The sequence below is a fragment of the Lagopus leucura genome, unplaced genomic scaffold (assembly GCF_019238085.1).
Source record: "Lagopus leucura isolate 7727_CA_CO unplaced genomic scaffold, USGS_WTPT01 Super-Scaffold_73, whole genome shotgun sequence".
NCBI classification, from domain to species: Eukaryota; Metazoa; Chordata; class Aves; order Galliformes; family Phasianidae; genus Lagopus; species Lagopus leucura.
Window position 1 is genome coordinate 94,170,151 of NW_024962252.1, and position 13,110 is coordinate 94,183,260.

At 42.9% G+C, this 13,110-nt stretch overlaps 1 protein-coding gene and 1 long non-coding RNA gene across 2 annotated transcripts; one reads left to right on the forward strand and one right to left on the reverse strand.

Annotated features, from left to right (window-relative positions):
- Nucleotides 1–876: 876 nt before the first annotated feature.
- LOC122192738 lies at nt 877–5,852 on the reverse strand. Its single transcript, XR_006182677.1, has 2 exons — nt 5,767–5,852; nt 877–2,160 (listed from the first exon to the last, which is right to left on the reverse strand). It is a non-coding gene; the product is annotated as an uncharacterized LOC122192738 (long non-coding RNA).
- On the forward strand, nt 5,499–10,496 carry EPCAM (epithelial cell adhesion molecule). The gene is made up of 9 exons (XM_042893382.1): nt 5,499–5,637; nt 5,967–6,071; nt 6,573–6,813; nt 7,093–7,158; nt 8,273–8,336; nt 8,732–8,833; nt 8,990–9,181; nt 9,437–9,478; nt 9,977–10,496. The coding sequence occupies exons 1-9, from the start codon at nt 5,574–5,576 to the stop codon at nt 10,016–10,018; spliced, it is 918 nt and encodes a 305-aa protein (XP_042749316.1). The 5' UTR covers nt 5,499–5,573; the 3' UTR covers nt 10,019–10,496.
- Nucleotides 10,497–13,110: the final 2,614 nt, after the last annotated feature.

Here is a 13,110-nt window from a genome sequence, read left to right on the forward strand (position 1 = left end):
AGAATTTGCCATTACTTGAACTAACAGCCGGCTGCGTGGATGAGGAATAGGCAAGTGCCTTCAGACTCTAGTTAGCTGGCTTATGATTCTGTAGTTGGGCAAACTGTAAATCTTTCTGATCTCATGCCCCATTCCTAAGTTCAGCTTTAACTCACGGTTTACTGTTGCATAATTCAGATCGCAAACTCTTTCAAACACAAGGTATCTATTTATACTGTTTTTATGCTGCTGATCACAACTGAATCTTTGTCCATGACCACAGCCCTTGTAATATGAAACAATAGTGGTAATTAAGAGAGTATAATTTCTCTATTGTCAAGAGACTTTATTTTGACAGCAGGGCACTCAGAAGACTATGACAGGATTAACCAACAATAAGGCAGCAGTAATTTCCAAAGTAAGGAAAGAAATGTTTTCAGATGCAAGTATTTTGTCTCCTATCCTCCCAATGCTGTGATGAAAGAAACAGCTCCAAGCTCAGTAGCAGAAAGGCAAGACTAAAAACAGGTGAATTACATTGTGAGCTGGAGAGCCTCAACATGTGTTTTTTTCACTGCCATCCAATGGTCTAAGCTCCAAAGGGTTAAATGAGACTCGCCACAGTTTGTTAAATATTCAATGCCCCTCCCAAGAAGCAATGGGCTCTATAATTACCCCCCTGTGCCAGGTCAAAAAGCTCTGGTTTGCTTGAGATCAGCAATCACAAGTTGTAAAAGTTTTTTTTCCCTCAGAACCTGAAGCAATAAAATGACTAACAAGGGCTGTAAATTAAAGTGCAAAGGAAAACAGATGGACTTTGGTAGCAGCTAGTGCTAACCGAAACAGAAATAAGTAAGTAAATAAATAAATACAGGATAAAGTAGGAAAGGAAAGGTGTTTCAACACAAAAGCCATTTATTTCAGTTTCACCACACAGTGTGAGCTATGGCACACCTAACTTCTTTACCCCTGCTCTGTGCGGCTCACGGTGCTTTGCTCAGTGCTGTTTGTGGGCTTAGATTTTTCTGCTCGTCTCATCGCTCTATTTGTTCACCTTTGCTTTGGGTATGACTACACATACGTGTTGCAATGAGGCAAGACTGGGTGGGGATTTACAGCAGGTTCACTGCTCCATGGAAACTGCCTGTGTGCTTGCTGTGACCCTGTTCTCTTTGAGGAATAGGTGTCTTCTGCATACTGCAAGGTCCAACGCCGTTCATAGGCTGCTACTGTGCATTAGCTGACTGACAAACCACAAATCTACTCTAGCTTGTCTTGTAGTGACCTGTGCACGCTCAATCCAACACAAGGAGATTTAATGGCAGACAGCTCCAGGTCACAAGGGAAGTACTGCCACCATACTGAGAAACAGGACAGCTATCTGCCCGTATAACCACCTGTTTTGAATATGCTTGCCTCCCAGCTACAAAGTAGTCTGGATATAGACTTACTCCAGTTTTTACTTCTCATGCTGTGCATTTTAAGCAGCTTTGAATGATGACAACAGATGTTCTAAATACTCTGTAGGTATAAGAGTCATGAAGATGTGTTTCCAGGGCAGTAAAGTGAGGAATGATGAGTCAGTTAGTGACCCCACCCGCTGGGGCTAAGACCAAGCCCTAGAAGAAAGGTGAGGATGCCATGATGTATCAGACAGGTTGGTTTCTATAATCCTCAAAGATGCAAATAGAACACACGTTAATTACATGAGCATTTCTCTCCTGTGGTTGCACCCCGTCTAGTTTTAAGAACCTCTGAAACAACAGCTGTTTGCTTCAGACACTCTTACTTTCAGCCAAAGGTTTGCAGCTTGATGGAGTACCAAGCTGCGAGCTTCTAAGATGAGGACAGGCTTTTGAGTGTTGCCATTGCCTCTGATCTAATTTCCATCTCCAGTGTGCACAACAATTCCAGCAAAACAAACAAATACTGTTACTTTTATAAACTTTCAGTATTCAAAACTATCTGGAAACAAGGCAAAAATAAACATAATAGTACTTGACTGTATGTAACGCTGCTCAAAAATAAGTCAGTGTTGGTACAGTGAGCAGAAGCACGCATTGGTTTGTGAAGGTCTGGCATGTTCAGAAACATATAGTGAACAAGACACTATACATAATTTTCCAGTTTTGTCTCTTCTTATGGTCCTTTCAAGGCTTCATTCTGTGTAGACAATAGAGTCTGCAATAAAAAATAAATAAAAATAAAAATAACATTATACAAATATCCTAATAGGAAGTGTCTGAGTTTACAAAAAACTTGTCACTGGAGTGCAGAACTGTTCCTGTTTGTTCATAACTTTGTCAGACCTAACCAATCATCACACATTTTCCAAAATCGTTCATTTTGTGGGCAAACAGCAGTAGCACTGTCTTTTGTGCTTTGGCATCATACACGGCCTATTTGTTAGGGACAAACCTTTGGTCATCCTCACACCCAAAACTGGCCAGATTTGAAGCCTCTAAAAAAATCTCAGTTAGAGCTAGATTGCCAAATACTCCAGCGAAACCTGTCATCCTCTCCCCACTCATCTCTCCATCTGTTGTCCACAATACATGTCACAGCCCCACCTTCAGCATTTCCTGGTGCTTCAGGAGTGACTCACAGATTCTTGCAACTTTCCCTGAAAGCAGATTTTGGCCATTTACTGTGTCTGTGGAGTGTCACAAGCCCATTCACCCAAATCACGTGGTAAAGACCCAGGCTGTGTCCCATTATCACCCCAATTCCTACTGGCTTCTGAAAGAACTGGATTTATCTCCTCAGACCTGATCCACAGCTCACTGACATCAATGGAAAATCTCCCACTGGCCTCCATAGCTCTTGAAGTTTAGCTGGGAAGTGAACTAACTTTAGTCTCTAAACAGGTCTGGAGATATAAATTATATAAATGATCAGATATGAAGCTGATCATGTAAGTTTGTCAAAGATGGGTTTACATGTTCCCCTGAGCCTAGTGATCAAAACATTTTTGATGCATGATAGAACCAGTAATGTGTTTGTAGCATTTAAACTGTAGTAAGTCTGAGCTATAATTATGCTTTAATAAGTGTAAACCACAACTAGCCTACACTGCACTGCTTCATAAGCATTCAGCTATTTGATAAGAAGAGGTATCTCCAACTGCTGATGAAACTGTCCTATTTGTAAGCAGTGAGCAAGACCCTACCTTGAGAGCTGTACAGTGAGGAACGTTTATTTAGGACAGACATTGAATAATGTAATGTATTTCCCACCTTCTCTCCAGACACTGACTGGGATGTCTCTGTAATTAAGGAATTTCAATACTCGTGTTGTTTTACCATTTTAACCACATGCCTGATCCACTGGCTTGGATTCTATGGAGAAGCTTCCTCAAAATAAACTGGAAAGAGACTAAAATTCATGCTGTTGAGAATGGTCTTTCATTCCCAAAGCTTTGCTGTGGAACAACATCATGGAGAGAAATTCCCTCTGTTTCTAAGATACTGAGCAATGTCGATATATATAAACAACTTCATTCTATGTGGAAAGCTGAGGAAATAAAGATAATGAAATCTGCATTCATTCTGCAAACTGGGGTGAAATCAAATGCTGTTCTACAGAAAGCAATACAGTGCACCTATCTTTTTACTGCAGTTACAGTAGGGCATTCTACTGCTGACAGTTGAGCGAGGATGAAATGAATCACCCGAAAAGGCCAAAATTCACTGAATTGGGCTTCCTCAGGCCACACAAATATCCTAAGTCTGTTCCATCTTCAGAGACTGAAGGTGGTGCCGTTGTACACTGACAGCAAAGACCTGTCCAGAGTTTGGAGGCAGTTTGGAGGCTGTGGAACTCTTCATTTTGGGGAAAAAAGGAAAAAAAGATAAAAAAAAAAAAGGAAATGAACAACAATAAATTTAAATACAAAGTGAGGTTTACAATCAAATGGGCTTTCCTGAGCCTACTGACCCTGCCCATCTTTAAGCAGAATGACATCATCTGACAGCAACACTGTGAAAAGTCTGTGCCTGAGATTTTCCAATCTTTCCAAGATTTCCCTTTGCTAATGTGATGCTGTTAATTCAAGTCTCTTAACACTAGACCAGAAGACTGTTATTAAGCCACTCAAACCTGCAAGAAAAATCAAGAAAATTCTGGAAGAGTCTCAAGCAGGCTGTCCCAAGCCCCTGAGAACACTCATTTAACTGAGACCCATAGGAGACAGCTCCTCTTTGATTTCAGCAGAGCCCTTTAGACCATAGTGAATACAAAACCCAAGATGCAGCACAAACACAGCTGTGCAGAAACAGATCACGAAGACAGCCACCCTGTGCTTACTTTTCAGAACACACAAAGGTTCTAAACAGTTTCATTAACTGAGATCTGCACCTAAAAAGGAGTGGCGACATGTTTGTATTGTACAGCCAATGTAAACACAGGCAAGAGGAAGTTTCGACTGTCTTTGGAAATTTCATTGATTTCTCACAAATGCAGCACGTCATTCTGGTTTTCTCTTTCACCAAAACCACTTAGTTTCCAAGACACTGCTATATCTTCCTGAAAGATCCAGGTATTTGCTTGTTTTTAATCGAAGAAACAAATACATTAAAAAAAAAAAATCAGAAACTGTTTTTGGTATCCCTTGCCAACCTTTTGTCTTATGCTTTGACATCACTGTCAGTTTGGAAAGCAATTCTAAAAACAGCAGCAGGCTTTCCTGCCTGACTTCCTCTCCTTTTACTCTACTGCCCGTTTTGTGTTCTGTGAAGCAGACTGCATTTTTGGGATGAGGAAAGTGCATACCCTGGTGCCAGAGCAACACCTTCCAGAGCAGGCCTAAAGCACAGCGGCCTAGCATGGAGTTTACCACACTGCTTTTGAAATACATGTAAAGAAGAAGAACCTTAAGAAAGTGTACCCTGTGTGCACTGGTGATCTAGTTGTTTTTTTTCTGTTTGGTTGTTTTTCCCGAGGGATTATCATTATTTCTGTTAAAGAGTTCAGTGTTTATGGAAAAGTATACTGAATTTGAGCAACGTCAATCCTCAACTCCTCAGCCTGCAACAGCACGACCACAGAGGAGACCCCGAACACCCATGAGTGCTGACAATAGGGCAGGGCAGGGCACGACGGCCATGAGAGGAGGCAGACCCAGTGGCGGTGTGCAGACCCGTCTTCCAGTGACTCGCTCTGCCGGCAGCAGGGACACCATCCCCTTCTGACACCCAGAGCCGCACAGTTTCACCCCCTCTTCCTCAGCACCGACCGCGCCTCAGGGCGCTCCCACCACCCATCCCAGCTCGTTTCCCTGCTGGGCCGCCGGAAGAGGCTATATTTGGGCCGGGGAAGGGAAGGTAGGTGAGATCGGGTCCGCCCTGCTCTCTCCAGTTTCGCCTAGGTGCGGGGGGAGGAGGAGGAGGCGGTGGTTTAACTGCCCTTGCAGTCCGAGAGGCGGTGCCGCCGCCCCCCGCCCGTCCCAGGTGTAACCGGAGCCGGCAGGGCGCGGCGCACCACCACCTGCCCGACCTGTCGGGCGGCTCACACCGGGTCCCGCCGCGCACGCAGCGCTCGCTCTCCCCGGCCCGCTCCTCGGAAGCCTTTTCCCGGCCCCTCCGTGCCGCGAAGCCATGGAGCTGCTCCGCGGGGCCGCGCTCCTACTGCTGCTCTGCGCCGCTGCCTGCGCTCAGGACTGTGAGTGCCCCCGTTCCTCCGCACCGCGACCCCTCGCTCCCCGCGGAGCGGCTCCTGCGGCGCCACAAAATGGCGCCCCCTCTCCGCTGGGCCGGGGGCGGTGGTGCCCGGCGGCCGCGCTTCTCTCACCCGTTGGTGGCTGCGGCTGCCGCGCCGTCCTTGGAGCGGCCCGGCTTCAATGGGTGGGCGGTGGGCGGAGGGTCCTGGGGGGAGCGGTGCTTCGGGAAGGGAGCCGTCGCGCTTCAGGGACCGAGGGGCGGCTGCTCGGCCCTTCCCTCTGCCGCCTCGCCCTAGGGAGCGCCGCGCTTATGGCCGCGCGTCTCTTGCAGCGTGCACCTGTACAATGAACAAGCGCGTCACCAACTGCAGGCTGGTCGACGGCGTCTGCAACTGCAACTCCATCGGCTCCAGTGTGTCCGTCAGCTGCGAGACCCGTGAGTAAAGACCGCTGCTTTGAACCCCCCGGCTGCGCTCAAGCGGAGATGTGAAAACGGGTGGTGAGCTCCTGGCGGAGATAACGATAGAGAGGGAAGGAAGGGCTCTCCCAGGCCTCCCACGCCAACCAGCTGGCGACAGAGCCTTTCTGATTCCGACCGTGTGACTTGTGTGGATGCTCTTTAACAGTTCATCCCTAATGGCAGGGGTGTCTCAAAGACTAATTCTTGGCTTCCTTCGAAGTAATCATCCCGACTTCCCCCTCAAACCTAGAGCTTCCGTACCAAAACCTTACTCTTAGTTTGAGGTAGCCTAGAGCTCTTAAGCATTTGCTTTCAGATCCCCCTGCTGTGTTGATGTTGTGCACACCTACATCTTGGGTGCCTGCTCTTCCTTGTAATGGCGTCAGGTGCCGTCACGTCTGTTGTAACCTTTTGCTTTCCTAGCCTGAGTTCTGAACGCTCCTGTTGTGTAATGTGACTTTCTGCTGGTTATTTTAGTGACTTCCAAATGCCTGTTGATGAAAGCTGAAATGGCAAACACAAAATCAGGCCGCCGTGAGAAACCCAAAGATGCGCTTCAAGATACTGATGGTCTGTACGATCCTGAATGTGAAAATAATGGTGTCTTCAAGGCAAAGCAGTGCAATGGAACCACCTGCTGGTGTGTGAACACGGCTGGTGTCAGAAGAACCGACAAGCATGACACAGACCTGAAATGCAATCAATTAGTCAGGACGATGTAAGTCTTCTCAATAGGGTGTGCTGTAACCTGAAAACCTTCCTGTGTTTGGATCAATCTTATGGGGTTTGTCAGTATGAATAATGCCCTAGGACTGAACATGGAGCAATAAGTACTTGTCACTTTTTCCTTTGAAAATAATGGGGAAGGGGGAAGATGTTTGGTGTTTTTTTTATTCCTCAGTGTCTTTTTTTTCCTCTCATGGGATTAGAAACAGTAGCGCGCACTTCACATGCATGTATTTTTAAGAATATTAACTGTATTTATATCCTACTTCAGGTGGATCATCATTGAAATGAAGCATGCTGAGAGAAAAACTCCTCTGAACGCAGAGACGTTAACAAAGTAAGTGATGATTGGAAGGTCTTGTGAAAATATCTGCACGTACTATCAGATATCTAATGTACTTCTAAACAACTGCGTGCTTAAAAGTATTGTCAAATATGCGAGCTCATTTGTTCATGAGACATCTTGGATGTGACTTATGAAGGTCCTTAAAACTTCATTTGCAATGGAAATTGATCTTATTTTGGAAACTGATTGCTCCTGGTAGAGGAAGAAGTAGAATATAGGTAATAAGGAGAAACTGTCAAAAAATTAAACTGGCAAAGACGAGGGAGGAACTGTGAAGATGAAGGAGACAAAACAGGTTAGCTATATTTTTGGCTGAAGTAAAATCCTACCTTTTTGTCAAAGGTCGTAAGGCAAGAAAAGTGTTTGTAGCTGTGAAGTTTATTTTGCTTATTTTCTTGGGGGAAAAAAAAAAATCCTACTGTATAGCTCCTCTTCCTGTGAATTCTCTGTTAGGTCGACTGTTAGGTCTTCTGCTTTTTGCCAGTACAGTAATTGTTTATTTTTCCATAAGTGCAACTTCACTTTTGGGAATCAACAGAACTCTGCCATGCTGGGTCTGGCTGTGTTGGAGTTAACTTTTTTTCAAAGCAGAAGTGACCGAAACTGTACTGATAAGCACCAGTGTTTGAGCTGTTGCTGATCAGTGCTTACATACTGTCAAGGTCTTTGTCTCTCTCTGCTGCCATGGTGAGTAGACTGGGGATGGGCAGGTGACACATCTGAGGCAGCTGACCTGGATTGACCAGAGATACCTCAGATCATAAAATGTCACACTTGGCAATAAATCGGGGTTGGGGGGAGTGGTTCCAGAGTAGCTATTGCTTGGACACTGCCTAGGGATTTTGTTTTTTTCCTCCCACCACTTCATTTAGTAAACTATCACGACCCATAAAGGATTTTTTCTTACTACCTTGCCTTCTCTCCCACGCTGCTAGCAGGGAGAAAGTGAAAGTCTGGGCTGGAGCTTACCTGCCATCTACGATCAGCTTTTCACAAACAAACTGCAGGAGGAAAAAATGTTACTAGTCTTTCCTTCTTTGGAAAAATAGTTGTGTGTAATTGTACTTTGCTTTTTACAACAGTTATGGTTTTAATATCCTTGCAGATTTCTTAAGGATACAATTACCAGTCGTTACATGTTGGATGGACGCTACATAGCTGGTGTTACGGTAAGAAGCACATAATTTTTAGTGAAATATTCATAACAAAAAGGAATGTTGATTACTTTGAAAACGTGAATGTGCTACAGTATGTTACCATAGGCTTTCAAAATAATATTGCTTACTGAGCACTAGTGAGTAGCTGTATCTGAAATTAAATATTGGAAAGTTGCATGTCTGTCTGCTTAGTCTATATATGAATTATTTTTCACTAAAACATGGAATTTGAATTATACTATAAGAACTTTGCTTGAGAAGTACCATGAAATTGATTTAGAATGTGATCTCACAAGTTGGATCACATTTTGTAATACTTTGCTGTGTATTTAATAGTTGGATCTAAATTAGTCATTTTTTAATGATGTGTGTTTTATTGTTGGTTTTGTTTTTTTTTTATATTCCAGTATGAAAATCCCTCTATTACTATTGATTTGAAGCAAAATTCCTCAGATAAATCCTCTGGGGATGTGGATATAGCTGATGTGGCCTACTACTTTGAAAAAGATGTAAGTGTCATGGGTAAAGTTTGAAAGACTAAGTGTGTATTGCATTATGTTCAGTAGCCTTACTGTGTGCTGGCTAATGCAAGGTAAATTGTTGGAATGCCTACATGATGTCTATTGCCAGCTGAACAAGCAAGTCTCTTTTGCTGTCTGCCCTAGGTAAAAGGTGATCCCATCTTTCTTAACGCGCTGAACATGAGTATCGATAACGAAGCACTGACTTTTGAGAACATGATGGTCTACTATGTTGATGAAGTACCACCGGAGTTTTCCATGAAGTCTCTGACTGCTGGCGTTATTGCTGTCATTGTTATCGTAGTACTTGCAGTAGTTGCTGGAATTATTGCTCTGGTAAGTTCTAAAAAGCTGCCAGAATAGTAGTGAAATTTGGGAGATAATGCACCAGGGTAATGGGACTCTCAATAGGTTTTCCTTTGTAAACTATAATGCTAGATATTGTTTTTGAGACTGGGGAGTAGAGAAGAGGTGATGGGATGCACCATTATGACACAAGGGTGATGTATGGAAAGTGAAGGGTTGGAAAAAGCACATTTAGGTCTTCACTTAAAATTAAACTTGACAATTAACCTGTCCTTTTCCTTACAGGTTGTCTCAAGAAGGAGGAAAGGGAAGTACGTGAAAGCAGAGGTAATTTTTGTTGATGCTATCTGGGGAAATTGAACAGGTTAGCTAGAATCCAAATTTGATCAGGAGTTCTGGTGTAGGTTAAAAGCTTGCATTAGGTGCTGCAGGTATTTTCAAGTATGAAGAATAAAAGAGTATAAAAGCACTGAAACGCTGTAACTGCTCTTTCATCCCTGTAGTCGACCGTGTATTTTCTGCAGTAGCTTCAGAGGCAATTGGCGATTTGCATTTCCTAGGATTTAGGCGGGTGGCAGTACTGGAGTCAAGTACCGTTTTACATATCTATAGCAAAGGCTGTGCAATCCACAGGAAGCACTGTTAGTCCTGTTCTATTACAAACGTCATTGCTTGAGGTATTTGCATGAGCCTTGCAGTTCCTACTGAATGGAATGATGCCATTGTATGTTGCTCAGCGCCAAGTGCAGAGTATTTATATAGGAATCCAAATGTTGTAACTGAATAGTCAAGCTGACAGTGCTCTCTTTCCCCACTCACCCCCAGATGAAGGAAATGAATGAAATGCATAGAGGACTGAACGCATAACTGAAATCAGCTGAAGACAGAGTGTGACTCGGATGAGGAAACGACAGAAAGATGGGAGGCATGGATCTTAACTCTTGGAAGATTCTTTCTGAAGGGGAGTCAGTTGTGCTCGCTTAATCGCTGTTAAAACAAAGCCTAGACCAAAACGAAGCCTAGACCGGCAGCCATGATCCTTCTTTTGTTATCTGTTGAGAGTTAAATGCCCTATTTTTACTCTAGTCCAACTATCACTCCCTGATTTTTGTAATGAGATATGCTGACAACTGCTGCTACTAGGCTTCCGGAGCATAAATGTTTAAATAGTTCTTTTAGTCCTGTGGGAGGTTTTTTTAAAAATGATGATCTTTATAGCCATGTCGTAATGACAATTTGGCTCGTGTATAATGAAACATGGCTTTGTTTTTATGGCAATTTGTACATATTTGAACTAGCTGTAACTTTTTTTTTTATGACAAAACAATAAAACTATTGAAACGGGCTTCTTATTCTTTCATGTTGGAATGGTGATCTATGAGCTATCATACTGCTAACTTCAATAGTTTAGTACTTCCAGCAGTAGTAGCAAAGGTGAAAATATTCTAGAAACCCAAGGAACAGTTTGTATTAGTTATCTACTCTTGTAGTAAGCTGATTATTTCCTTAATTGAAATTTATGCTTTATTTTCAACTCCTCGTGTGTAACAAGAGTAAAATAGTAATATGGATTGTTTGTAGAAAAGAAAAAATGTGCTGTAAAAACAGCTATTTGAGGAATATGTAGACTACTCCTTCAAATTGGTATGTAAGTATTTATTATAAAACAATCACTGGTAGGGTTGGGAGTGGGTAGACTTGGTATCTGCTCCCAGAGTGCCAGAAAAGCTCTTATACCATAATTTCCATAGTTAGCCATTGTGAAGTTGTTGCACGGTTAAACTTTTTGCTTTTATTACTGTTTACCGTCCACAGAGGCTGACCAAATTTAGCAAACTATCTACCTCCCGGAAATTAGTGTGAAGAAGCTTGTTTTGGCAGTCAGTAATGCATATAATGTATGCTGTCAGGTAAACGTGTGTAGTCCACCTAGCATCTGAATTATAAAGGAGATGCTGTAACTCCTGTTGCCAAAGAAATAATGAGATACAAGATAAGAAACTGAATCACAAATCTGATTGTTAACGTAGTTTGTTTTGATTTCCCCCTCCCTAAAACAGGAAAAGTATGCTAAACTAGTGTGAGATTGCTACCTATGTGCTGTGTTTATAAATGGGAGACATACCCTATGTGTCTCCAAAATAAAATAGGAAAGCTGCTGGGCTGTGTTGACCCTACGTATGATGTAATAGGTCACCAGCATACCTTCTGTTTTTAAATAACACATCAGCAATTATAAGGTTATATTACTGTGCTGGATGTTGATGTTACTTGTTACTAGCAGTGCCTACTCCTTCAATTCTTCTGACTTGTGGTGCTATGAACTTAGCTGTCTATGTACAAATTGAATGTAAGTGGGGTAAGTGGAGGCACTCATGTCAGTTGCTCTGTTGAGCTGCTGCTCCTGCCAAGTAAAAAATCCCACTGTAGGGAGTTTGGAGTACCTTGCAGCCTTTCATTTGTGCTTGTCACTGACAACTCTTGTATTGGCAGCAAGACTGTTCTATATACCCTCTTTGCCTTGGTGTGCAGTTGAGTTGCTGAGCTATGCTAAATCTCATGTAATTCTATAAGCTGTTAAACGATGTCTGGTTTTCAGTAAGGTTGTCTATACTGTTGAGTTAATATTAGCCTATTGTACTATGTGTGCACACAGGCATGTGCACCAGTTACAAAATTTACTGGTGATAGATTGATATATACTGATTATATTTGAATGCTAATTAAGTGTTGGTAAAACAGGATTTATCTTTTTTTCTTTTGAGTGGTTAAGGGGCATCCATTTCCTTAACTGAAAACAAAAATCAATATTTCTGTGTATGCTAGTTATGCATAAGAAGGATGCTAAGTTAATGAAGGTTTAGATTAGCATCTATTTCCTATCCACTGTGTGTTTAACAGTTACACCCATCTTCTCGTTCCTTCTGCAAGCAACAGGATGATGAAGTAATCACAGCTCATAAAGGTTGATGGTCTGTACCTAGACCTATGCTGATGAACCAGGGTGGTGAACAGAAGAGGGAAGTGGCAAAAGCTCAGCAGAAAGGCGATTGATCCAGTGAAATGTTCAGCAGCTATCAAAACAGAAAGGGTTTGTCATGGACTGCGCTCACCACAAAGAATGTTAGCGGCAGCTTTGGGTAGTGGCTTTCTGTAAGTGGGAGATTACAGTTCAGTAGAGTTGCCTTGAGCAAACTGCTGAAGGAAAAGGTGTAACCAGCCCCGAAGTGAGAATAAACTTTAACAGGCAGCAATTACACTTAACAGGTATTTATCTCTTTTGAAAGTGGTAATGAGGTCCCTTGAGCCCACCTTCTCTCCAAATGTTCATGAAAGGATGCTTATTTACTTCTTATGCTTTCATCTGCTTTAGCTGTAGTTATCAGTGAGTACAAAGAGAAGTAATCCTATCTATTTTGGTCAGACCTGGCTTTAACACCTTACTATGCATGCCCTGCAGAAGGCTGGGTGTTTGAATGGTAGTTATTAAAGCCTAATTTTTCTACAGGAGCACAGCCTCAAGCAAATGATTTTGGTGGTCGGGATTATCAGGGTAGGTGGTTTAAAATAAGGTCTGAGAAAGTATGCTTGTCGAAACTGAAAAGAAGTCCAACTGCCCCTCCAGAAAGGTGTTTTAGGAGGTAACAGGAAGATTTAAGGCTATTAAAAGCCACAAAGGTTCTGCTGACCCTACATGCGGCCTTTTCCTAAGGCAAGTGTTGTGAGCGCTGATCTTCCACCCTCTTCATGACAAGAATCAGCCATGTTCCTTCAGCGAGTGCACTGGCAAAAAGGCTTCGAAGGCATTTTCTGAACAGTAACAGGAATGCGTTTAGCAGCACACAGAAGCATTGCCACCGCGTTTATAGCCGAAAGTGGCTCTCCAATTGTCTCGTTCATCGAAACGCAGCAGTCATCTGTACTATAACCAGGGGGGACGGGAGGACAGACGGGCAGCC

Excerpts from the sequence above, each read along its gene's own strand:
- EPCAM (XM_042893382.1), top strand. The coding sequence starts at position 5,574 with ATGGAGCTGCTCCGCGGGGCCGCGCTCCTACTGCTGCTCTGCGCCGCT. Across the intron at positions 6,072-6,572 it reads GTCCGTCAGCTGCGAGACCC|TGACTTCCAAATGCCTGTTG; the intron begins GTGAGTAAAGAC and ends TGGTTATTTTAG. Across the intron at positions 8,337-8,731 it reads GCTACATAGCTGGTGTTACG|TATGAAAATCCCTCTATTAC; the intron begins GTAAGAAGCACA and ends TTTATATTCCAG.